Here is a 27,604-nt window from a genome sequence, read left to right on the forward strand (position 1 = left end):
GTTCCGACATTTTGTTGAGATCCCAAAAGGAGTCAGAAAGAGTAGTTGCATTAATTGCATTATAGCAGCAATAATTCCTGCCACTGGCTCTGACCTTTGACCACCCCGAGAAGGCAGGTTAGATATTATTAAGGGACATTAAGGTAATGTAGAAATAACAAAGTGTGCATTTAGTTGAAGTTTGTGGTAGATTTTGAATTTAAAACATTTCAGTCATATGAAGTCAGTTGTATAAAACATAGAGTCTTGAGGTAAAGAGATGTTTCCCCCTCCTTTACCAATCCTCACTGAGTTTCTGGTTTGATTCCCTTTAAGGCTCTCTGCTCAGGCGCTTTTCGTCGTCGCCTCTTATGTCGTCTCCTGGTGCCGGCATCGAAGCAGGTGACCATCATGACGTTGGCCTTGCAGAGGTTGAGTCTGTCCTCCAGGCGGGCCGTCACCACCTTGAGGGCCTCCAGGTGCTCCAGGGAGTCCACCTCGAAGGTCTGCCACAGGTCCACTGAGGGACATGAGGTGAGATCATTACTGTATGGGGTGTGGTATCGTGGTATCGTGACAACATTATGACAAGGTTAAAGGAGAATTTATGTAACTGCAGCATTGTTTATGGTAAAATGATATAGGGTGTGATATACAATATTACAATTAGTGGTACACTGAAAAAACTGAACTGTTGACTTAAATTAAATGTATTGTCAACATAATTGTATTAGGTTAGTTGAAAGCACTAATATTAAGTTTAAATAGGTTCAACTTAATATTATTGCTTTCAACTAACCTAATACAATTAAGTGGAATTTGTTGACATAATACATTTAATTAAAGTCAACGTTTCAGTTTTTCAGTGTAATAGAGTGGTTCAGTGATGATGTATTGTCAGCCGACCCGGAAGTTAGTGGCCCCTCAACCAAAAGGAATGGGATTTTTCCAGAGGATTTGAGATTATTATATTATATAATATATTACACAAATATAAGATATAAATGAACCACATGACAGTCAAGTCAACAAGGCTAAGCTGGGCGACTAATGTTCATCCTAATGACATTCAGTATTCTAATTGAGTCACTTGTTAGCAACTGCTGTTATATGTAATGGCAGACTGCTGCCCCCTGTTGAAATGCCATCATACTACAACTTCATTATCTGTGTTTTCACTGGAAGGGAGAGTTCATTCCAATTAAAAAATACACATTTACCCTCTTACTTGCAGTGCCATTTAACAACCTTTTTTTGATTGTTGGAGAAATCTGCTGTGTAGAATTCTGCCTTTTCTCAATATTATGGAACTCTAGGTGCTTTGCTTCTGGTGCTCAAAGTTCCAAAAAATGTATATGATGTATTAATAATTTCAGTAATTTTTCCAGTCAATGTATATATTCTGATCCCAGTTGCTCCATAGTGGGTGTGATCTTCCTCAGCTAAGCTTTTGAGTTATTGTGATGTTGAAAACATTATTTTGCATGCTTATGCTGTTTATTAAAGGTAGGGTAGGTAATTCACTTCAGAAACACTTTTTGTTATATTCCAATGCTCTTAACATCCCGATAGCAATGAATACATGAAATGCTTTGACAATAAATATATACAAATATTTCATCTGTGGAAGCCGTGGCGCTGTAAAAAGCACACGGCACGTTCAATTATCTGCCCCGGGCCGGGGCAGATAATTGGACGGCCTACCTGCCTGTCAGCCTTCCATCTCGTGCACAAACTTATCTCGTGCCCTCATTGGTCATGTGCACGTTCGTGTGTGTTGGAGGAGGGGCTCTGTAAGGAAGTCTGAAGGAAGGGGCAGATTTTTTTCAGTTGTGTACTTTCAAATTCTAGCGCACTCGAGCTGGTTTCTCCATTCTTACCTACCCTACCTTTAAATACAGATTGATTTCACTGACATTCTTGGTTCCACTTTGCGGGCTCCAGCATGAGGTTGTGTTTGGCCCCCTCCAGCTCTCTCCTCAGGGTGTTGTATTTGGCTCGCACCTCGGAGATCCTCTGCTGACGGTGCTCCAAAAACTTCAGCTTGGCACTGAAGCATGCAGGCCCCTGGAAACACAAACACATTTCACAAACTGTATTCAAGTTCATATTGCCTATAACATTATGTGAATAGCTTGCATTTTGCTACTGCTGTTCTGGGTGTTTGGTTGAATCCTCCAGGCACACACACAGGCTGTATTTTTGTGGTTGAATAAATAACAGCACCCCCCACTCTCTCTCTCCACACACTCATAAACACCATGTTAGTGCAGGGTGGACACCTCTAGGGAGTGAGACAGCACTGTAAGCTTCTAAATAAAATTACTCTGTGATTATACTGTATTATACATGTAAATGGCCTTTTCAAAGGTCAGTACATACACATTTTAATGGGGGATAAAAAAAAACCTTCTAAATATGACTCATGGAGCACTGAAGTACTACAACACCATTGCTATTATATTACAGCACGGTTCATTTCCCTAATGTTTCCCCCCAATAATGCCATGAGAAAAATACTATCAAATAATGATTTGCTATTTAATATATAATATTTTTTTTTCTACCAGTGTGCCTCTTTGTTCTTTGCTGCAGCATTGACCCATTTCCCCCCCATGTGGTCATTAAAATTGTATCAAATGTGCCGTCCTTGAGACGGGGTGAGGCGGGGAATATAGTCCCATGAGGCCAGACCTCTCGTCATGGGGACATTACGTCAGCGCATGCACCACATTTTGTCTTCAAGCACATTTTAAACACAAATGGGAGGTTGAACCTGATATCAAACCTTAGCTTAGCCAGGGTCAGTGCATTGTTCTTGCCATTTTTCAGCAACATACAATATCTACTATTTGACCCCACACAACCCTAACCCTAACCCTGGTAGCCCATTTATGATTTTTAAAGCAAAGCAATGCATTTCATTGTCTTCTTCAGGCTGAACACACAGAACATGCAACACTTCTATAGCTCTGTAAGGCAATATTTAATGGCTTTCAAATTCTGGTCTCCGATTCACAACAATAATTATTCAATATAGCAGCAGCAGAAACTCCCTCTGGAGGAAACACAGGAATTGTAGCCTTTGCAGACCATTTACATGCACAAAAACCTATATAACACACTCCAGGAAAGAGAAAAACTCACAAAAGCATAAAAGAGCCTCTTTAATCTAAATCCCTTTGAAATCCTTATAAATGAAAAATAGATTTAGCTTTCAACATTTGCAGCTATTTAAATAATAGTTCAAAAGTATACAGGCTAGAAAACTAAAACTCAGGGTGTACAGGGTGCTAGATTTTCATTCGCATCAGAACCAGCTGCCACAAGATGTTTTGTTGACTTTTATTCTAATGATGCGTTCACACCGGACGCGATGCGATGTTTGGGGGCGGCGCGATTACATGTAAAGTCAATGCAGAAACGCGGACAGACGCGAATTCGCTCCGACGGCAAGCATGAAGCGGTGGGCGCGAATTCCGCGGCGCGATTGTGGTGATTGAAGGGGGCCGCGATAAACGCTCAAGTTCAATTTTTTCAACTCTAGCGTCATATTTGCGTGACGCGATCTCACGGTAGCCAATCAGCCGTGAGGATCTCAGCCTGCCGTCACTGACGTTCACCCAGAAAACATCAGCCGTTAGCTGTTAGCACACAGAGCTCACAGCTCCTCATATCTGTTCAGAAACTGGACAAAAGTTAAACAAGTACAAACCACAGACTGTCTGTGTCATGGCGAATACAGTCGCTGGTTTATTTATGTCTGTAGGTTATGAGTGTGGACGGTCGGAGCATATACAACGTTAGCTTAGCCTGGTCGATCCGATCTTCATTCAGAAAACAAGCATTTTAAAAGGTGTTTTGCCAGCCGTCTTGTCTGCAGACTTGTCAAAGCATTAATTCATGGTTTTTACTAACCGGTATCAGTATGTTGTTACTTCGGCATCATTTAGAAACGTGTATTACAATTCAATCACGGTAAAATATGTTCATTTTGTTGTAGTTGTAGCTCCCGAGCCAGCGCGTCTTGTTTGAATGATGCTAGTAAACACAGCTGCAGCCGCGGTGAAACTCGAGCGTTTAGAGCGATGCGATAGGAGCGATTAGAGTGAAGCGAATATTCGCATCGCGTCCGGTGTGAACGCAGCATAACGGCCCGTCCACACAGCGGCGTGCGTTGAAGCCTGCCGGACACACAAGTACGCAGTTTGATTGGCTAGACCTTGTACTGGCATATGATTCGATTGGCTGACGCTTCCGCCGAAGCTTCAAAAGTTGAACATTGCTCAACTTTTGCAGCGAGCAACGCTTTTGAAGCTACGCTTCGCTCCCACAATGCAGTTCGGCGAAACGTGACGTCACCCCATTCAAAGTGAATGGGCAGAAGCGTTGAAGCTTCAATGCACGCCGCCGTGTGGACGGGCCGTAATGCTGCGTTCACACCGGACGCGATGCGAATATTCGCTTCGCTCTCTTATCGCATCGCTCTAAACGCTCGAGTTTCACCACGGCTGTCAGCTGTGTTTACTCGCATCATTCAAACAAGACGCGCTGGCTAGGGAGCTACAACTACAACAAAATGAACAAAATGTACCGTTATTTAATTGTAATACACGTTTCAAAATGATGCCGAAGTGACAACATACTGATACTGGTTAGTAAAAACCATGAATTAATGCTTTGACAAGTCTGCAGACAAGACGGCAGGCGAAAAACCTTTTAAAATGCGTGTTTTCTGAATGGAGATCGGATCGATCAGGCTAAGCTAACGTTGTATATGCTCCGTCCACACTCCGTCACGCGAATTTGACGCTCGAGTTGAAAAAATAGAACTGGAGCGTTTGTCGCCCCCTTCAATCGCCTCAATCGCGCCGCGGCATTCGCATCAACCGCTTCATGCGCGCCATCGGAGCGAATTTGTGTCTGTCCGCGTCTCTGCATTGACTTTACATGTAATCGCGCGCCCCCAAACATCGCATCGCGTCCGGTGTGAACGCAGCATAAGGTTTGTATTCTATTTGGGCGCCAAAAGAGGTTAATAAAGGTCATATCAAAAAGAAATGTTTAACCTCCTGAAAATCAAAATGAACCAAGCACCTGTTTGTCAGCACCTGCTCTGTTCTGCATCCTCTGCACATTGTCGATCTCATAGACCTTGATCTCGTAGGCCTCTGGGATTCCCCGAGCCACCAAGCCAGAATGCAGACTGCTAGCCGAGCGTCTTAGGGGCAGAGGTGCATCATGGGAAACGCGACGCTGATGAGTACCTAGGTGAGGTAGAGTGAGATGCTGTATCTCAACCTGTTTTCCTTTCTACTGCACTTAAACAGTAAAACCATTAAGTTATTCTAAATAAAATATTTTAGGTAGGATGGTGGTTTAGATAATTTAGGTTGTCCGCCATTAAATACAACAAATATACTATTTATGAGCCAGGCCGTTAGTACTGTCAACTATCATTCCACTCTAAAAGGCTCACAGCACACAGTAGCAGCAGATGTGTAATGATACATGAAGGCTGGTGTCCCTAAATGGCCTTCAGTACCCTGGCCATGTGCCTGAGGGCAAATGCAGCTTGCCAGTGCAGCAGGAGACACAATTGTGTTAATCCTTTGAAATTGTGGAAGTACAGGAAAATATAATTTTATGATTTGTGTCATTGTGTCAACACATTACAAATGTGTGTTACTCAAATGCTATGGAAACAGCTTTTATCAGAATGAAGATGAGTTAATTACTTGAAGAAATTAAGCACAGACCAAAATTGATAACCCGATAAGCAGTAAAATATGTTTAAGAAATTTAATATCATATGCTCGAATTATATTATACATTTCTTCAGTGTATAATTACAATATTGTTAGTATACACACATACCTTTATGATTTACTGTACCAGACAAACACTCTTCATTTTCTGCACTTGTGCTGGCAGTAAGTGCCGTCGCTGGTTCATATATTAATGATGTGACCTCCTACATGATTTGGCTCTTAATGAGTGCATTCTACAGATGTCTGTCATCTCCAATTAATGTCACATTAATATGTTATGTGTTATTATAAAAAACAAGTTGATGTGGAATGAACATTTATGAAAATAGTGAGGCTATTGGTTTGAAAAGTGTGCACTACATCATGTTTAGTGAACAAAATGGTAAAGTGGGTTTATGCAAAAACCTTTACTGAGCTGGATTAAGATATCCATAAGATCCATAAGGTCAGTTTTAGTATTGCATTTAATTGAATGGGTTTGAATGTGCCAATGCAGCATTGGGACATTGCAATCTTCAAACATCAATACAATGAAACAGTAATAAACAATTGACACAAGTAAAAACATACATTCAAATATCTACAGTCAGTTATCTTCCTTTACTGAAATAAATAGAAATAAGTGGTTGCATTAAGAGCATGATAATATAAAAATCTATCTGGTCATTTTGAGACCACTCATGCAAAACTACCATGTAAGACCAACAACATATGACGAGACTCGACACTTGGATGAAGTTCTGATCTTTCCAGAAGAGAAAGTCATCCTGTTCAGTTCATTTAAGGCCATCTATTCCAGATGTTTTACCTGTGTTGCCTCTCCTCCGAGATGCTCGGCTGCTTCGAGCCGCACTGAGGAGCGAGCTGCTCCTGTTGCTGACAGAATCTCTGTTTGACATATTGCTGCCTGTGGCTTCACTGTCCCTCAGCATGCTGCCATATCCACTGCTCACCATACTGTTCCTGTTGGAAAAATTCAGGGACGTCTTCCCCATAGCTGGGGGCAAATCTCCACTCAACACACTGGTGGTGTCGCTCGCGTGCCCACTCATGTGATCTGGCGTGCGGGGAGCAGTCACCTGGCAGTATGGCGAGGGAAGTGCGGTCAGTTGGTCCAGTCCTCCTAAAGTGGGGCTGGGGGCTCTTCCTTTAAAGAAGTCTGAGATCCGGCCATTGACGTATCCCTGAATGGCAGATTTTGTGGACGAGCATGTGGAGCTCTGGCTTGGAGTGCGACTTAGTGAGTGAAAAGACATTGGAGGGGGAGAGGAGACAAAGGAGGAAGACCGCTCAAAACTAACAGTTTTACTGTCTGGAGAAAGACTGGCGCTGCGGTTGATGGACGCCTGCAGGCCTTTATGTGGGAGACTGAGGTTCTTGGTGCTTGGGGCGGACTGTCGACGGACTTTTGGGCTGGACATCTTCAGTTTCCCCACAGCAGAGAGTTTGGAATGGGTATGTCTAGTAGATTGAGATGCAGGCTTTTCAGAAGGAAAGAAATAATGATCATGGTCAGTCCGAGGATTCTTCCTGGGGCTCCTGCTAGCCCTTGGTAGAGTACAATCCCCCTCATTATTTCCTTTATAACCTCCCTTTCGAGCCCCTTCAACACTTCCCTTGGAGCTCCCCTTAGAGCTCATGGAGCTGTTACGACTGCTTCTTTCCAGAGTTGGGAAGTCTCTTGGGATTCTTTCAAGGGAATTAGTCCTTGTGGCCAGCTGCTCCAGTTTGGCACTAAACAGCCTGCTACTGTCTTCAGTGGGTGACTTTGGCCTCCAACCCATGTTATCATGTTTCATTTTTAGATTTGAGGTATCGAACAAAGATTCAACACTCTTTGTGGGAGCTCTACTTGCATGTTGTTTGTACTCTGCTCCATATTTCCGAGGAGAGAAGAGATAAGTGCTGTGGTTCGCTGGGGAGTGCTGTCTGCCCTGCCTCCTCTCCAGAGTTACTCTTGGGCTACAAGGGGTGGATGATGTCACCCCCCTTGGGTCTCTGTGGTTGTCTGCCATGTGAAAACCATAGTAACTGTCCTGGTGGATGGCATTTTGCCAGCCTCTAGGCAAACTACCTGTTTTAAAGGAGGCAGAGGCGGTTTCCTGGCAACCAAGTGGAACACCAATTCTCTTAGGGGCATTCCCAACACGACTGGAACCGATTTCTCCCCCCTCTGAGCCCTTTGGAGTGTTAGTGGAGTAAACATGGTCCCTGTCTATGGGGTGTTTTTTGTCTGAATGCCTTGGTCTCTTTCCACACATTTTGTTTTCTGCTGTTTCATCGCAGAAAGCTGAATCTTCCAAGCACATTAGGTCAAAAGGACTTTGGCTCAAATGTGAGTCACATACTTTGTCAGACCTTTTGGCATGTGTATCAGAAGCAAAAGCCCCACTCCTCTTCTCAAGAGCCTTCCCATCTTCTCGACATTTGCCATTATTTCCTCTGAGGTCAGAATGTGGCTTGGCTCCCGTAAAATGTGGACTTTCTTTTTGTCTCGCACCATGCAATCCACAATCCATGTCTTTATCAATCAGCATGGGATTTATAAATGAAGGCAAGACCCTCTTTTCCTTTCTGAAGTGATACTGGGGCATCTCAGTGCTAGCCTCTGCAGGTACAGAATGAGACACAGAGCTTTTGTTTGTATTAGAGCAACCTGTAGGTAGAGTTTCCTCAGTGACATTGCTGATTATCCTGATTGGTTGAGAGCTTTGCTCATGTGGCTGTGATCGGGCGGTGTCTCTGATACAAATAATGTTTCCACCTGTCCTCCCTCTGTCCAATGCTCCACTGATGGTCACCTCCTCCACCATAGAGAAGACAAGTTCATCTTGACCCGTTAGGTCCAGCGGCTGTTGAACAGTTACTGTGATGGTGGCCTTCATTTCTTTAACGTCTTCTGCAGGGCGTTTAGGTAAGGCATCACCAATTATAACACTTGTTGCCAAGGAGAGTGAAGAAGAGTAGGAGGAGGGAGGAGATAAAGGGGAACTTTTGCCAACTGGTGAGGTCCTTTTGCCTGGCTTGAAATAATCAGCAGCTTTAGGACTCTCATTTGTACTTGTCTGCTGAAGTACAGGGGAACTGCCCGCCATTCCCTGAGCATCCTTATTTAAGTCCTGACAAGAGCACTTGTCATCTGACTTTCCAGTTTTAGGCAGCTCAGATCGAGAGGTCATGTTAAGACTGAGAGTTTGATTCAGCAGTTCCTCGCTGGAACTGGTTCCACTGCACTCTTCACAGTCATACAGGCCTGAATCCTCTCTTTGGAAACTGTCTCCTGGGAAAGCACCATCTGGTTGCTTTTCTCCAGCAGAGGTCTGACAGCAGGCAAACCCCTGATTCATCAATGTCTGTGCTGCCACTAATGATTTTGTGTCAGTTTGTTTCCCTGTTTCTTTCTGCGGTTGTGATTTAGCTGGGACATTGTTGGCACAAGGGCCTTTTGAGGAAGAGTTTAGCACATCTATTGTTGCCTCACGTCCGTCAATACAGCCCAAGCGCTCTTGAAGTTCAGCAAATGTATCACATTTGAAACAGTCCCCTACTGGCTTCTTCACCTCAATACCCACTTGAACAGTTTCCTCATTCTTCTTCTCTCCTTGCAGCTGAGGAATTCTCAGAAGCTCCTGGAGCAGAGCAGTGAACTCTGGGTCATCCATGTCAGCCTTGTTAGGATGCAAAGAGGGTATGATGGGCACAAACTCAGGTTGTGCCAGTCTTAAGGGTGCTCTGGAATGGACCAAGCCCTCTGAGTCTATTTGGATGACTGTGTCGCAGGACTGGTCACTACTGGAGAGCTCGTCCAGCTCACCACACAAACGTAAACGAGGGGAGTCCACATCTACCTCTTCGGTGGAATGGAACGCCCGCAGGGACAAAGACGTAGTGCCTCTCTTTTCTTTAGTCAAACTCCTCCCGCTAGGAGAACAAGAAGTGGACTGCTGTTGGAGAAAGATGGATTGCGGAGTTAGTTCGAGAACAGGACTATGCAAAACATAAATCAATAAACAAATCATTGGCGTGCATTGGAAAAAACATCCTTTACAAAAAGATCTCCAACAGTTTGAGCCATAGAAAGCTGGTGAAATGGTAAACCTTACAGAAAATGTACAGTACCTTCGTTCTCTTTTGCGTCTTGCGGATGCGAGAAGCCAGCTGAATTGTGGACAGGGTCTCTTGAAGGTGTGCCAGTGAATCATCCACCTGAGCGATCACTGTGGTGTGGCAATTTACACGGCCCAATGCCTCTTGAAGGAGCATAGTCAACTTAGTGGCCCTATGCAGAAACAGTGCAAACGTCCAGATGTTACTAAATGGAGGAATCTGTCATTTAAAACTCCTAAGCAGCAAAATATGTACATTTTCTAACTTTGGTGTATTTGATATTGTAGCACAAGTATTTGGCCAGTATAAAATCGGTAAACAGGCAAAAAGCTGATTAACAAAATAAGAAGACGAACACCAAAAGCTCAACTTCAGCAAGGCAGTTTATTCTACCAACGTGTTTACAGCAATAATAATTTGACGTTCTTACTTGCTGGGGTTGGTTTTATGTCCACTTAGTAGAGACAAGACAATAGGGCCAAGTTCCGAATATGGAGGTTTATTCTTGCTCATGCCCCTTATGCCACTACACACATCTATCATGGTCAACTTAGTGGGGCCACGAGAACCTGAGGATGGTAGAGTAGAGAGATTATTCAAAAAGCTTCAAACATGAATTATAAGATATATATGAAACTGCATTAAATCTAGGCTTTACTGGTAAAAATGATAATAGCGAAACAAAAAATTCACCAGAGACAAGTCGCCCTAGTAATTAAATAATTCATAACAACCTTTGCCAATGGTGCTGCTTTCTGTACGTGGGGGCTGGATGTGGAGAGTGAAGAACATTATGGAGCTGTGGGACAGGTACGTTATGAAGTCATTGTGGCGACGTGCTGCAATGGCAGCATCCAGGAGGGAAGCAGCCCGCTCAGCAGTGGGGGCCTTCACCCGGTTGTGGTTACGAAGCTATAGAGAGAAGAGAGGATCAAATCTGATGTGGAATCTTCTCATAAACTGCTCAACAAAGAAAATCCATTTATGCAGTAGAATTCATTTTCTTAGTATTCAATTAATAATTAGATATAATGCCCCCCTACGCTAGAGGTGATGGCTTGCAATTGGCAAACAGCATTATGAGGGTGGAAACAGCTACTCAACCATAATGCATCAGACGTCATTTGTTATGCAATCTAATAGGCTTTACTAAATACGAATATATTTTCTTCTCACAGTGGAGACCATTGCCCAAATTGACTACTTAAATAATCATTAACTATAATCCTATCTAGTCAAAGCTTAAAATCTACTTAGAGGAGTCCTCTCTACAGTACGTATAATATGACCTACACCTCCTACTTAATTTGATTTGTGGACAATAAAAGTACCCTATTTATATTGGCTCATTTTCTTGTTCACAGCTGTTAAAACAACTGTGATATAACACTTGTTTGTGCGGGAATTATTGAGCCTTAGAACCATTGCCACTAAAGCAGAGCCAATAAAATGTCAGCATCAAAGAACACGGCCTCGGCTCACTGGTTTCCAGATTTGGGACAGGCTTTTAATTGTTTCCAAAGATTGCTTTTAGACTGTACATTATTATAACAATAACAATAACTTGTTTTTTTAAACTTTATTTTGGTTTTAAGGTTGAGTACACCAACGATTTAGGTCAAAGGAGCCTTTTGTGCTTGTGCAGAGAGACAAAGCAGAAGAAGCAGCCCTTTTAACAAGCCCCCTATTTCTTAATAAAAAACATGTTTTACTTCTACCTGGATCCCATAGACAGGGTCCTCTTGGAGTTTAACATGGGCTTTTGGGCTGTTGTGGACACTGCCTTGTGAGGGGACGACCTCCCCTAGCAGATCCCTCAGTGTGTCCTCCTCTCCGCAGCAGAGCTCAATAGCAGACACAGATACAGTCAGGTCGGTCCAGGTCTTCTCCCTACGCCGCTCTATGGCGCTGTAGAGCCAGGAGATGGCACAGGGAATAACCCCAAGCTTCTCAATGCTCTCACCATTCCCCACCATGCTGGACCAGGAGCCTGAGGCAGACAGCAGAGCAAACATATGAATGCATGCAATATACAGACACACAAGCACAATGTACACATATACAAATGCTAACCTTCAAACACATGAGCACCCCATCAACAAATACATTATATACTTTAAGAACAACAGCTTTTCTTGTTCTAATATGATATCCCAAATCTGCCAGAAAGTCCAGTATTTTGGTTCAGACCTAAATATCTCTAGTCCTAAAAACTCTCATCACTTCTCTTCTTGCACCATGTGGGTTTTTTTCTTCTGGTTTAGAGTGAAATATTTATATCTTTGATTATATCCATATTAAATATTGAATAGATTGCCATGAAATGTTCTATAGATAAACATAGCCCCCCCCCCCCAATTTAAAAACCGTGACCTTTCTATCTAGAAACGTCAACTGGTCAACATTTATTTTTGTCAAATGTTTTGGTTTATATCTTAATAGCGTAAACTGCCCAACCAGTGACATACTACCCTGCAGTACTGTGCTAATTAGCAAATAGCATGTCAAGATGCTAAACTAAGATGGAGGAAATCGATAACACACCTACTAAATATTAGTGTTTTAGCATTGTCACTGTAAGCTTGTTAGCTGCTCATGGAGATGTTAGCATCTTAGCATTTAGCTAACATCAGCATTTAGCTAAGATCACCACCAGTTTCTGTTTTTCAGAGAGGGCAACTTGGGTGAGTAATATTAGCTAACAATTTATTTCAGGTTGAATTGCATATCACTGGCTGAAACCTGGTGAACTTATCAAAAACAAAAGAAGCGGCTGGCAAGATTATGTGTCACAGTCCAAAAGTTGTAATGACAAGGAGAGAAGCGCATGAAAATTCGGTATGAGAACATATTACCCACACTACGAATACTTTCTAGATAAGTACATGGTTACAAATATTTAGAACTATGGATGCACTTGCACACTAATCCACAGCTATACAGTCCAAAGCAAATACATGCTAAAGTGGCCTGTGAAAATGAAACTCACAAATGAAGAAACATAAATAAGCTCTCAAAAATGCACTTGGATCAAATTTACAGAAACACACCCAAAAACACTTTCAGATTTGATTCAGAATTATGCCATACTCTATCTCCAAGTGCACTTTTGCCCCCACATTAGCTTTGAGTTATGAGCCTGTATGGACATCTCTTGTCTTATTCAAACTCTAATTGAATAAGGATAAGAGAATTGGTTTTTCCAATTAAAGTCTAAGCTCCCTGCCCTTATTCAGAGAGAATAGTATGCTGTGGAGGAGATTGATATTCCCTTGGCTGACGGCCACATGTAGTTTGTATTGGCCAACTAATTCAATCAGATTTACGGAGAGTGGCGTCATGTGAAAAAGCAGCTCCAAGGAGACCCTGTCCTTACCCTGTGTGTGTGTGTATGTGTGTGTCAGTGTGTCTGTGTGTGTGTGTGTTACGCTTGCCACAAATCTATTAAACCCCTTCACCAACGCTAAGTGCAGGGTTCCATCTCTCTAATAGCAACATATTACAGTACATTCATTTTACAGTCCCCACTGAGCTCAGCGCTTCAGCAAAATAAAATTAAATATTTGTGTCTTTTTGTAAAGCAAAATGTCTATAAGGCAAAATGGGAAGCTTTAAAAAAAACATGTGTTGTTGTATAATTGATGAATGGGCTTTTATTTACAATAGAACAGGTGAAAAGATAAATGTCTACAGTTTTCTGTCACTAGTGTAGAAAAATTAGCTAAAACCAAGAAAGCCGGACAGGTGAATCAAGATTGATAAGAGGACAGATAGAGTTAATGGAGACAAGGAGTTTAAGTGATAAGGAAAGAGTGAATGATAGGAGGAATGGGACGGAGACGATGGAGGAGGGGTGGATGGGAAGTACGGCCCCTTAGAACAGATAAAAGCATCCCACTCTCATCATAAGATGTTAACCCATGCCCTCTCACAGCGACCGATTACTCACCCACATCAGCACATCCCAAACCCAGAACACATCCATCGCTGCCGCTGAGCACACAGCGGATGACATCAGCCAAGGAGCCCGCACAGACCTCGGCCTAGTAACAAAGAACAAAGAACAGCAAGCATCTTATGATTCATTTTCCGCACTGAAATAGAACATCCAATGAAACGAAATAACTAAGATGCATACTGATTCTGTAGATTCCCTTGGGCTCAAATACTGTATACTGTAAGAAGGGCTTGGAGAAGGTTGAATTTCATTGATGGACTGTGTAATTGTGGTGGCTATCCAGGCCCTATCAGTTTTCAGGTCATTAGACAAAGAGAGCAAACCAACCGTGGTGTAGTGTACAGAGGAGAAAATGTACACCGAAAACACAGAATGCGGCAGGCAAATGGCACACTATCACATTATCTGTCAATATAAATCAATATTTTGAAGCCTAAATAGATAGCCGATTTTAATTAGTAATAAGGATGAGAAAACAAACCTGGCTTGACTCTTGAGGATATGCTGCCTCAAAGTTGAAGGTCTTCAGAAGATTGTTGCCATCTCTGCCAAGTGTCATTGAAGCGTGTAGCTGGCTTTTGCTCACTGGTTCCATTATGGTGACTCTTTTTTTGGACGGGTCAATCCAGAGAACAGGTGGTCGGCCTTGGCTCTCTGACAGCGTTGGGCTCACCCTCAGCACAACTTTGACCTGTACACCACAGGAGATCGAAGCATGTTGAACATTACAGTATACACCGGTTGAATGCCTAAATATCTAAATGTGTTGCTCTACCACTTTGGTACTGTCAGAATATATCAACAATTATCGATGAAATGCTATGAAATTTGGCTTATTATTAGCCTTTGCAGAATGATAGCAACACAAAGTCATGACACACATGACACACCCTACTTGGCTTCTGCTTGGTTATTACTGGTTGTCATAATTAGTTGGGTTTCTTAGGTTTAGGCATGAGCAGGAGTGGTTAGGGTTAGGATAACATCTTGATCAGGGTTAGGGTTAGCCAATTGGCTAATAATAATTAGCCACGTGCTATTGTTTGTTGCAGGCAGAGCATGTGTTTTGGCTTTTAGCCCAAAGGAACATTTCAGCATATTTAGATTATGGAACAATGGCATTACACCAGAATAAGAGTATTATGTAAAGAAAAATGTGTTGAAATGGTCCAGTCGAACTAAGATAATGCTTTCTTGTTACTAGCTAACTATTAGCAAACTAGTGCACTCAGCTATTTCTGAGTTAGCTATGGAGCATGCAGGCTGAACGATTAAATGCCTTTTACAAAGGGTTGAGTGAACACAACTTTTTCACATACCCTTGTATACAAACTGTATACATATATATAGCCTATGGGGAAGGGCTTTACATTTTAAACTACTCTGAGACACCTTAAAAAGAAAATTCCACTATTTATTAAATGCAAGGAGTAAGTCGGTGCTCTGCTGCTGCATAGCAACATGTATGTAAGGGATTTTAGAAAACAGAATGGTTCAGCTAAGATTGTTCATGTCACTCTTTACTTTTGAGAATGAAACCAGCAGCAAACTTATTAAAAAATGATGAGTTTCAAAACAGAAAGGTTCAAAAATATCTTCATATTAAATTCATTGTGTTTTGGTCATCATGGGGTTTTTGCATCTTAAAATCCAGAAAACACCGTATAAAGTGTTCTCATAACTCTAAAATATATTCACAGACTATATGTATGCCACAAATATTAAAGTTATCTGTTGCAGTCACAGTTATGATTTGATATTCCTTTAATCCAAATCAGGGGTTTTAACTAAACCTAAAATCAAATGTAGCTGTGAGAGAGGGATGTTAACGTCATACTTCAGCTCTGAGCTACTGCTGCTCAGCCGTGGGAGGCCAAAGATAATATTGTATGCAGCGTAGGTTGCAAGTAACCTCAACTGGAACATGGAAGCCTTGGCAGAACAAAGTTGTACATGTCAGAAAGGATTAGCTCTTTTGCATTGAGGAGGTAAGCTAACAGTGGGGTATTTTACTATTGTGAATGTTTTCAACTGACATCACTTCAATTACATTTTTACCATTTCACAAATCTGACAATCTGTCCTTTTGCTTCATATCAATCAACTGATGTGTATACAACAAATATATATATTTATTTAGGCTGCAGAGGACATCCAGTTGATCCAGTTAGTGCAGCAACCATACATGCACTTACAGCTGCATGGCTATGCATACCTCCTGCTATATTTCCTCATGTCATGACATTAATTCCTTAATGCAGTTCTTTCCAGGAAGCCTTCGGATAAGGATGCTATAAGGTCTTAAATGAAGTTAGGTCCTGACTTTGACAGCCATTTAACAGGACTCATGGGCTGTATTCTGCTGGAAGACAAGGTAGCATTAACCTTACAAAAGACAATAGGCTCTGTTAAGGTTTCTAAACCAATTATGAAATGATTCTTAATCAGGGTCCAGGTCTGCAAGATTGCGAATCGCCTTGTAATCCAGTCAAATTTAGTTTTCTTGAAATTGTCCAGGACTGCATAGCACCACCATGACATCATACATCATTGAATGATTGATTCCATCTGCCACATGATAAGTTCCCAGTGTCTGTGAAATTGTTTTTCCCCTTCCCCAATCATAATTGTAATACCTTATGCAAGAAGTGGCTCCCTAACCCTATTGAACATGTGTCAAACTCTATTTATGAGGGTTAAATTATTCAAGACACCAATTTAAAAGCGGAGAAAATTATCCTCCGCTCTCACACACATATTTATTATTGCACGCAGAAGCATACTGTACAGGGCTAAGTGCTTGTGCAGGTGTGGCTGGCGGTTGGTCTATCTGAGCCCTTGTCGGTAACTCTAGACTAAACCCAAGAGTCCATCAATCTGAGACAAAGGGAGGCAGCCATATTGATCTCCCCAGTTTCTCCCAGAGGAGGTGAGTAGAGGGAGGGGGAGAACAAGATGGAGACATTAGCACCGTATTACAGTGTATCATAAGGAAGGCCTGATATAGGATCTCCTCCAAATTGACGTGATCTCTTTACTCTGCAGCCAGGCTGGTAAAAAACACTTCCAGGGTGGCGGTTGTGTGCGAGCAAGGTATTATATACTTTGAGAGATATACCACCAATCCCGATCTATTCCATGTATTACACAATGCAATATAAAATACAAAGCCTCCGAGGTAACAGAGCATTTTCATTCAGTCACTGCCGTTGTCTCCTCATACTACATATGAACGCATTCCGATTCCTATGATTGCGAAAGGTTATTTTAGATGTTTTAATGCCAACGCAATCAAGTGCGGCTGTATAAGCAGGGGTGCACATAACTGGTACGCAGGTACGCATGCGCGGCAACAATCTGAAATGCGTACTGTCACATGTGTCACAAAGCGCATTTGCGTACCGACGTACATGTGAAGCTTTTCCAGAAGGCGGTTCGAGCCCCGGACGACAGAGTCGGTCTCCGTGTGCACAGACAGGGCTGCTGTTAACGTCGGTCTGTACAGCAGCCCTGCGCTAAAACAGCTGATCACAACGTGCACACTCTGTAGCTCTGAAGCTTTGTACTCCATTGACAATCGCGAGGCGCTGTACTCCACCCCCCCCCCCCCCCCCCCCCCCCCCCCCGTTGACATTTGCGAAACGCTGTACTCCACTACCACACCCCCCCCCTCCCCGTTGACAATCGCCCTTTGACTCCACTGAGACAGTTGTGTGCACCCCTGTGTATAAGCCACCGCAGTGCAGAACTTGTTTGGGCAACAAGACTACTTTCATAGGGTTAAAAATATTGGTAATTTTCGCGACTTACGTAACTTTTCCGTAGCTTTGCGTATGCTACGTATATGTACGTATGCTACGAGAAAAAGTAAGTAACCATTGACTTTTGGTCAATAATTTACTTGTTGCCTGCTGAGTAAAGGTGATGTATTTGTGTCAACCTAAGAGGCAGTCCTTTCTTACCATGATATTAGTTACAAACAAATGTACTATGTTGGTTAAATAAAAAATATTATAATTTGTATGAGTATGAAAAGTGAATAACAACTGCCTGTACACATTGCATCATTTATATTTGCATTACAACTGTATGGAATGTACTGTACTGTATGTGTGAACTGTGATTGAACATTTTCATGGGCGGCAGTAGCTTGGTCTTAAGGGTCTTGGCTTAAGAGCCAGAGGGTCACAGGAACAAGTCGCCGAACGGAGCAAGAATGGAGTGTGGACTGGTACCACATCACTGTAAATTGGCTGCCCAATGCTCCTAATACTATGATGGGTTAAATGTGGAGACTTAATTGTTCTAAGTGTGCGGTGCTGTGTACATGTTTGACGATTGAACATAGATCAAATTCAGCTTCATAGCATACAGAAAATGCATGACACATCACTTATTGGCAGAAAACAGGTAAAGTGCTGCCTCCATTATTGAGCATGTGGTGTGTTTTTTTCCTTGCAGTTGTCCTGCGTTGATGTATGTGATGTGCTGCAAAGAGCCGCACAGAGTTCAATTGTGTTGAACTTTGAACCCGAGCTTCACTGATCTTTGTGAGAGCAGCTAATGGGCGTAGCTTGCTCATGCAGGGATTAAAGATGGCGGGTGAATGGTTAAGGTGGGTTACTGGAGATAACTAGTAAATCATAATTTAGAATTGAGACCAAACTAGGTGAAATATCCGTTTTCAGTATAAACGCTTAGGTTTGATATAACGTTAACCTAGCCTGTAGTGACTTCACATGAACAGATAGGTCATGTAAAAAGGTATAGCTTATCAATTTGGGGAAATCTTCTAGATCGAGGAGAAGGTCGATACCACTCTAATGTCTGTACACTAAATATACTCTAGAGACTGGTAATAACTTAGCATAAAGACCGGAAGCAGGAGGAACTAGCTTACTTTTGTCTGTCTAAAGTTCACATAAGAATTCACCGACCAAAACCACTATTTATCTTTTTTACTAATATACACATTTTGTGTTTTTAACCTATATAAATTATAAACCAAGAATGTCAAAGTTGTACATGTTACATGCTGCTTCTCCTTGCAGTTTTAAAGCTAAGCTAATTGCTATTGACTGTAGCTTCAAACTTAGAATACAGGTATCAGAGTGGTATCAATCCTCGTATCCACATCTCAGCAAGAACATGGAAAAGGTGTACTTCCCAAAATGCCAAAATATGTCTCAAAATGTCTCAAAAAGTTAGCATTGCAAATAACGACTTGTAAGTATCACTTAATACAATTTCTGGTATTTGACCAAAAGGCTTTGTATAATTTTGAATTTGGTTCCTCATGTAATCATTTGCCAATTCTTTCAGAATCAGGGCGGTTGCGAATAATTGCTGGTATGATAACCAAATAGCAACAGCACCAAATGTGGTTCACTGAAAAATAGATAAAATCAGCATTTAGTGTGAATCTACTGGAATTTGAAGCCCAAAGGTACCTTGCCAACACCGGGTGAGTCTTTGGTCCTAGTGGCAGCTTGGAGCAGGCAGGAGGGAATGGGCGGAGGGTTTTTCTGGATTATCTCCCTGAAGCAGGTGGAAAAATGAGCGGGAGCTTGATCAGAAGCCTGGCCTTTTTTCCTTGTTGTCAGATTGAGCTTCTCAGCAGCCCTGCAGGGAAGAGGGGAGATGGCATGTCATACCATTGAAACTGATGGAGTACAGGCACGTTGCAGACAATAAAACATTTTCTGTTTTAATATTTACCTGGCTAAAAGGGACATAGCAGCAGTGTTGGCGATGGTCACCACTCTGGATATCTTTGAGTTAGTCTGTACAGTCCCGGCGCCACAGCCCAGTGCAGCATCATCTGCAGCCTGCTGCGGGAGAAAGCTCATTATAAAAAACAAAATCCGTAATTGCACCCACCCCAAAAGGGGCTATTATCTTGGGAATTACTCTGGGGACGGTTGTTGGGCGCGTCTAAATAGGGCATGGAGGCTGAGAATGGGTTAAACATACACCATTAGTCATATACAGCTCCAGCTAGCTGCATGTGGAGTGCGGAATAGTGTGTGATGGCTGTAGTGACTGCTGGCTGGGTTTGAAGCATGACTCAGAGTTGAAGAGGAGCAGGAAACACTGCCTCTGACACACACACACTCACACCCTCAGTCAGGCAGCTCGATGTAAAGCGAGTTCAACACTTACACAGCTGTAGCTCCGAGGCGTGTGTTTTGCACTCATTCATAACTGTGCCATGTGCAACATAACCTAATCCCCATGCATTGCTGCAGGCCACATAGCCAACATGCTTGTATAACTCATATACCGCTCTCAAGCTCCACGTCTCATCAGTGTCTCATCCTTTTTTGTAGGGCAACATAACAATGTCAACTCGGTTTCGTTCTTTAAATAATGTCCAACCATAAACTGCCAATTAGTGCCATGGAAGAACTGCAGGAGTTTGAAAGGAGACTGGAAGGAGAATAAAGACAGACTAAGTTAATATAAGCAGCCATATGTAATGTAAATAATGTATAGATGCTCCCCCGCCCCTTCCATGTCTCCTTGTTGACTCATGTCTTCTGTCATAGCCTTTTTTTATCTCTTTCTCTCCGCTCTGATTTCTCTCTTCTCCTCCGCCTTGAACTCCATCACCTTCTCTTCTGTCCTTTTTTTCTGCTTCCCATCTTGAACACTCCATTTCCCTTTCTTCTCATGCAATGCCATTTTCCTCAGCTCTGCTTTTTGTCTCCTCTCTCCTTACTCTTCTTCTTACTTTCCTCTCAGCCACATTAACCTGTATTGATCTGCTCTCACGGTGAACCTGCCATGGCTTAATTCTCTTGCTAAGCAAAGAACTGTTTAGTTTGAGTCAAATGTTTCATTGTTACCATCACATTTCATCAGACAAGTCGATTAAGAACAACAGCCTAATTACAGTAGTGCTCTCACGGTCCAATTGACCATTTGTGAAACCCTGCAGCTTCAGTTACTGTTGCTATGCCTGTAAACCTTCCCGTTCCTGCACTACACATAATGACAGCTTTACCAATTTAAATTATTGGTATTTTTATAACAATAGGTGCTTCATTTCAGACAGAAGTAGACAAAAGCAGTAGATTTGGCCGGCAGAAAGCAGATTTATCAGTTAGTTAATTAAGCTAATGCTAACTCGATGTGCCTACTGCCGACGAGCACAACACATTTAATTTGGTTCATGTAGAGCATATTCTGGTTTGGATGTCTTTTATTTTAGAGCTTATTTCAAACAAAGCATTTTCCGATATGTCAAAGTTTTTTTGCGTTTCAGGAGTATTCTTTTGACATACAGCGCATTCAGAATCTGTGTCTCAAATGGTTTTTGAGGCAGTTTGCTATATATGGAATCCTATTTTGACTGCTGCATGCAGAAATACTAGTGGAATTTTCATTGTCATTACTCATGTAACGGCTTAAAGGAATACTTTATTTTTTGTGGAGCAAAATGTTGACTATTATCTGTATGTAAACAAGTTTTCACGCTGACTCATTTAAGAAAAGAAACTCAAGTTAAGGTTACTTAAATATGGATAATCTACTTTAATACTAAAACGAATAAGGGTAACGTTTAAAGGTTCTTAACAGTAGATGATCCATGTAGACAGAAATAAAGCTAAATAATTAAAGTGTATAGAGCAAACGGTATCAAGCCACAATGTTGGAAAATATGTAAACTGGGCTTTTTAGGTATGGCTTTTGGTATATTTTTTAATGTAACTAAAAAGTAATTAAAAAGGTTAAAGATGAGGAACTGTTATGTTTGCGTCGCATAATGTGCAAGGCAATTCATTCTTAACGGACAGAATAGGCTCCATCTTTGGGTCTGGTGTGCAGTACTTATAAAACATTCATGGTAGATTCGCACACAGCCCAATGCACGGCCCCTCATTACGTGCGTACGGCAGCTACGGTTGCTAAACTGTGATTGGACAATTGCTCTTCCTGGGAAGGGTTAGTAAATGTTTAACGTGATGTTTGTGAATCAACCACGTCAGAAGACATCTTCAATAAGTACATCAAAGGTTGGATAGATTTATATTAGCCTTTTGTCCGTTTGGATCAGGAGTAAAAACCCACCGAAATCAAACTACCTACATCATACAAAACATCTGAAACACCCTCACTCACCTTGTACAGGTCTACAACCTTTTCATGTGGGACGTGGGGGAGGGTGGGCTCAAACTGGATGTGGCTTCCATCACAGTAATGCATATTTCACCAGTCAGCCGCCCGTTAAATATGACCATCCCCCTATTGATCACAAGTGCTTTTTGACTGGCCAGCCTTTATGACAAGGGTAAATCATGACCCAATTCCATTCCATTAGCAAAAGTACTTTTAAACAACGTCCTCAGCCATGGGATCTAAATAGGCTCTGATTGGACACTATGAATCATTGCTTTGCTGACACGTGCACCCGTAAAGAAGTACTTTACCCATATAGCTCATTAAAAGGGGAATGCACACTAAGGGAAGTGTTATGTGTGATTTAGTGGTAAAGAAGGCTTTTAAAGGGGTACCTTATGATGAGAGTACATGGTGACACCATCAGCGCTGGACGCAGATTTAGAGGCAACCAGCTGCTGCTGCTCCTCCACCCAGCGGCCCATTTCGGGGTTGGGCGGCTTGGGCCCCCTCCGTCTGAGGGTTTGAGGGGTCCTCTGAGGCGTCCTGGGGCTCCTGGGGCTGTGGGGGCTGTGTGTGCGGCTGTGTGGTTGATGCACAGCCTCTCCATGCTTTGTTGTATCACTTAGTCCCAGCAGTGAGCCTGTGCTAAAGCTGGGTTCAAAGGGAGGCTTAGCCAATGACTGACCCCTGTTCAGAGCCAAGTGGACCGCCTCCTGTTTGAGCTGGTTCAGGTTCACACCGCAGGACCCACACTCGCCCTGCTCCCTCTCTCTGCCCCGTGACTCATTGAAGGAACGACTCTGGACGTGCAGGTTGTCGTGAAGAAACGTGGACAGGCCACTGGAGTCCTGCAAAATAACCAAAAGAGTAGTGTAAATATTTGTACATGTACTTAAGGTGTTTGAAGTAGTACCTGAAGGGAGCCTTTAATTGTGTTGCAACAAATTAGACTAACCTAATGGGATGAAAGACTCAGGAAATGCTTCTGGTGAACACCTAATAGCAAAGCTAATTTGATTTCTGGCCTGAGGATTACATGAATGTTCCCTGGGCAAGTGGAGATGGAGTCGTGGGAAGAAACCATGAGCAATCAAAGCACTGAGCAAAGTAATCAAGGAGTCAGTATCATTGATGAATGCAAAAAATGTTTATGTTTATATTTTAAATGTAATGAAACTTTAGAGTTGTTTTTTTTTACTGAAACTATGCTGTTGATCACCAATTCAGGGAGGGCAACATGTAACCATGCGCCTTTATTTTATGTTTCCTGAGGAACATAATATTTCCTCTGTTATAAATCAATTAAAACCACACAATATGAATTAGATTTGTTTTGACATTAATGAGTGCTGCGTAGAATTGTGTATTGATAACATAATGAGGCTGTGTAACTTTAATAGACAGTTGTTATTTCTATAAGGAAGATCATATACAAATGTGATTTAGAAAATTCTGTTATTCAATTAAAGATTCCATCCATCCAACACAATGCCATTGATAATCCACCAAAGGATTGTACAAGCAAAGAAAGTCACTAAAACTTCAAAAGATTAGAAATGTATTTGATATCAGAAGTAATATATCCCTGTCCTGATAACTAGAAGCAATCGGGCTACCTCCAACAATGCTCATTGAGTATGTATAAAAAGAATAAATCAACCAACTAAAAGCTAAATGTGAATCTGAGTCATTAAAAGTGCATGTTAAAAATAAATAATATAATATTGTAATATTATATTATTATATTATCATATATTATGTGTTGCATTTTCCAAATAAAAATGATGTCAGATTTATGAATAAGGCTGTATACTCTATAGTAGCCAGATGGGCGACTATACTTTCCATCTTAGCCAGATAGCGAGCCCAAAAAGATGACGTTACAGATGCTTTTGAAAAATCATGCTCCGATCAATAAACTTGCAAGGAGCTGGGCTGGCTTATCAGATTTCTTCTGACCATGTCTATATGGCCACAAGATACCATCTTCTCTCCCACCCCCCTCCTCCTGTGTTATGCATGGCTTGTGGTCTCTCGCTAAAACATGACGCTAGCTGTGCCCCATCCCACTTAGGAGGACACAAATAAATAGTCTTCCCTCAATGGAGAGGACTGTGGAGAGGACACAGGGATGTCGAGATGAAATATTCATGGCCATTTGGAAGCACTCACGCAGGAATGGCACTGGTTTACTGTGTCGATTGGAGTGTGTTTGATGGATGTTAGTGGTGACAAATGTACAGATGGGTATATGCGTGCATTCCTCAGAGGCAGGACTGACGTGACCATAACATTAACATTAAAACACCTTTTAACTGACTTAAAGAGGCCTTATTATGCTTTCTGTATGGTATAGGTTGTTGTGCATGTAAATGGTCTACAAAGACTGAAATCCCTGTGTTCCCTCCAGAGGGAGTTTCTCCCCCACACACTCCCCCCACCCTGCCTGAAACGCCTTCATTGGACTCCTTTGTTTACTTCCGTAACATAATGACATCACCATGTAACACTCGCGCTTCTATTGGTTAGCGCTCCAACACATTGTATGTGATAGGCTAAGGGGCGGTACATCTTTAAGCGGTTAACCAATCACAACAAAGCAGGCCAGCTAACCAATCAGAGCAGACTGGGCTCTGGTTTCAGACAGAGGGTGAAAAGAGGTGCTGCAGTATGAGAAAAATAAAGAGCTTTTTGATCATTAAAGCACGGAGACATGTCACAGTAGAGACACAAAATACAAAAATATGAACCTGTAAATTAGCATAATATGGGTCGCCTTATAACATGACTACAGAAAATATGTTAAAGCCAAACAGAAACTGAAACTCTGGATTATTTCATTATGGATTTCTTTTTCTCAAGTTAAATAAAAAACTGTTAATTAAGGCCCCAACTTACAATATTCATATTTCCCATTTTGTCCAAATAATACTCAACCCTTAAAATGTACAATTCACTGTTAGAGCAGACATGAAAACCAGCAAATGTTCACTTTTTTATTAAAAAATGTATTTAATTCTTAATGGATAAAAATGACCGGTGATAATTGAAAATGTATATAAAAAAAGGAAAAATGTGAATCTTAGACATGAAATAGTGCAAGGTAAAATAAACAATGAAATATTTTTGTATTTGTTATTATTATATTATATTAAAATTATAATTATATATTAAATACAATTATGTTATATTATTTTCTATTATATTATTTGATCGACTACTTTTCTTACTAAGGGTGCTCTTTTTTTTAAAATATGGGGCGGGTAAAAAAATATATATAACCAAATGAATCAGTTTGTTTTAAGTCAATAAATATAACCTTATCATTATATTAACTGCATAAAAAATATCTAGTGAAATCGTTTCATTTGTTCAAATATTACCCTACACCACCACCTGCTGATAACTCCTTCCATGGGATGACATTATGCCAAAACATGACTTTATAACCATTTTAAATTCTTTTTATCCTCTTATCAAGATCCCTATCAACCCTAAAGTATGCGGACTGATCTTAAGTGCCTTTCTGCTCCACCACATCCCTGAGCAGCTCCATCATCGCGGTTACTGACCTTGCTGGAGAAGTGATGGTGCACAGCCAGGCTCAGCGCCTGCTTCTTCAGAGCAACAAGGGTCGCGGAGCACTTCTCACAGCGCGCAACTTTCCTATCGGACCTCCCAAAGCCAGGATACGCGGACATAGTGCCTCTGCATAGAGTCCCACTCGCGGAGGACATGGTACTCCTGATGCGGTCTCCAAAGCTTCCAGGCAGGGACTTGTAAGATGGGACAGCGTCCGATCTCTCGCACATATTCCGGTCTCCTCTGGACCCCCCGGCCCCCTCAGGAGGAGGACGCTCCTGGGGTTTAATGCTTGCAGAAAAACAGTCGGGATCACAGTGATGCTGCACTTCTGAGCTCTGAGAAATAAATCACCATGAGAAGGATGTGTGGGCTTTGGCAGAGGGGAATTACAAGTCAATCGATGCGTGGACAACTGTAACCACACCCAAATGTTGTTTCTTGCAGCCAATCATTCATATTCTTAAATAAAACTATATGAAGACCATGCACTGTTTTCAAATCCTTACTAATAATGTACCCAATGAAACGACTTACCCAGTGTGCTCCAGGAAATCTTTCTCCTCTTCCAGTCAGGGATGACATGACAACTTGTTAATATTTAAAAAGATATCCGAACAAAGGCAGAGTGCACTTTTACATGATTTAGCCAAAGATCCGTGGATAAGAAGCAAAAGTATTTCACTCATGGTAGGTTTGTATACAAAAATGAGAAAGTAAGAGGCAGGAGATGCTGTGTGTCTCAGAGGAGAGAGGACAGTGACTGAGAGAGGAGGGAGCGCACTGAAGAACACTTCATGATTTCACTTGGATATGTATCATAACCTCCTCAGGGAGGCAGTAAAGAGCAACACTCAGGAACGAGCTGTTGCACAGTTTGTTTATGGAATTACCTCCATTTCAAAATGTAACTCCCTTGTAATCTCTCTAATGCAGTTACTTATGTAATAGAACAATCTTGCAACAGAATAGTAAAATACACTTGTATGTATGGCCATGATGAGCCATCCAATCAGTTAGTAATCAATTCTAGGTATATCATATATAGATTTTTATATTTTACGGTAAATAAAATATTCTATATATAAAACATATTGACTGTACATTTTTATTTTTGATTGTTGTATTTATTATATATATTATCTATATTTTTGTTTATTCGCAATGCCTTGTAATTTACAAAAACATTTTTTTACAGCATCATGTTTACAAGTTGTAAACATGATGCTGTAAAAAAATGTTTTACAATTAATAATGTTTATCTAACACTCCTCCCATGATATTACTGTATACAAATTGTATTTTACATTGAGATGTCAATAAATCCATTGTGCCCTCTGAAGCAGTAGAGGGAAAAAAATGGGGTCACTTTTGTAATTATATGAGCTAATTAAGAAGAGCATATAGGCTAAGTGTATATAGGGGAATGCTTTAGAAAAAAAAACTGAATGGAACTATGCAAAACATACAACTTCATGCATGATAGTCATATTGTAGAATTAAGGTAGAAGTAGTAGAACCATTAAATTAAAGTGTTATCTCCAGCAATTTAGTACTGCACTCGCATAAAGCTGAGGGACTCTGAAGAGACAGGTATAGAACAAAAATCCAAATTGATGCAGCAGAGGTCGAGATAAACGCACTTTAAAATCCCTAGTATAGATTTAAAACACATGACCATAACATTAACAGACTTGACATAGCTCAAAAGCCAGACAAAATTAATAGTGTTTACTAAATTAGTCAAATCAGTGGAGTATACCTTTAGATAAGTGTAGACTGTTTTCTTTTTTTAGATAAGGAAAGAGTGACAAAATATCCAACAAGCTTAATAGTGTCTTTAGTATCGCAAAGGGGCAGTTTTTTCTGCATAAACAATAATTGATTAAATAATATATAAACATGCCAAAATGTGTTATTTATTCATAGTTTGGTATTTCCGTTGTACAGAATATAGAGTGCTCATTCAAAATCAGCACGTAGGATAAAACTAATTAATGTGGGCCCATTTAGAAAAAAAATATATATAAAAAATGATACAAATAAAGTGTTGCCTTTTCGTTTACTTCATTGGCTAGATGGT

At 41.3% G+C, this 27,604-nt stretch overlaps 1 protein-coding gene across 1 annotated transcript; it reads right to left on the minus strand.

The window, feature by feature from the left end:
* Positions 1-271: 271 nt before the first annotated feature.
* kif26bb (kinesin family member 26Bb) lies at positions 272-26,227 on the minus strand. Its single transcript, XM_034150651.1, has 15 exons — positions 26,059-26,227; positions 25,512-25,859; positions 22,332-22,787; positions 19,534-19,643; positions 19,266-19,437; positions 14,297-14,506; positions 13,807-13,900; positions 11,576-11,847; positions 10,592-10,769; positions 10,288-10,426; positions 9,870-10,029; positions 6,559-9,694; positions 5,077-5,246; positions 1,892-2,046; positions 272-525 (listed from the first exon to the last, which is right to left on the minus strand). Exons 1-15 carry the CDS (start codon positions 26,104-26,106, stop codon positions 285-287), a joined length of 5,889 nt encoding a protein of 1,962 aa, XP_034006542.1. The 5' UTR covers positions 26,107-26,227; the 3' UTR covers positions 272-284.
* Between the last annotated feature and the right edge of the window lie 1,377 nt (positions 26,228-27,604).

This window comes from Trematomus bernacchii, unplaced genomic scaffold, assembly GCF_902827165.1.
Source record: "Trematomus bernacchii unplaced genomic scaffold, fTreBer1.1, whole genome shotgun sequence".
In the NCBI taxonomy this organism is placed as follows: domain Eukaryota; kingdom Metazoa; phylum Chordata; class Actinopteri; order Perciformes; family Nototheniidae; genus Trematomus; species Trematomus bernacchii.

Excerpts from the sequence above, each read along its gene's own strand:
- kif26bb (XM_034150651.1), bottom strand. The coding sequence starts at position 26,106 with ATGTCATCCCTGACTGGAAGAGGAGAAAGATTTCCTGGAGCACACTGG. Across the intron at positions 5,247-6,558 it reads TCGGAGGAGAGGCAACACAG|GTACTCATCAGCGTCGCGTT; the intron begins GTAAAACATCTG and ends TACCTCACCTAG. Across the intron at positions 2,047-5,076 it reads GAGCAGGTGCTGACAAACAG|GGGCCTGCATGCTTCAGTGC; the intron begins GTGCTTGGTTCA and ends TTGTGTTTCCAG.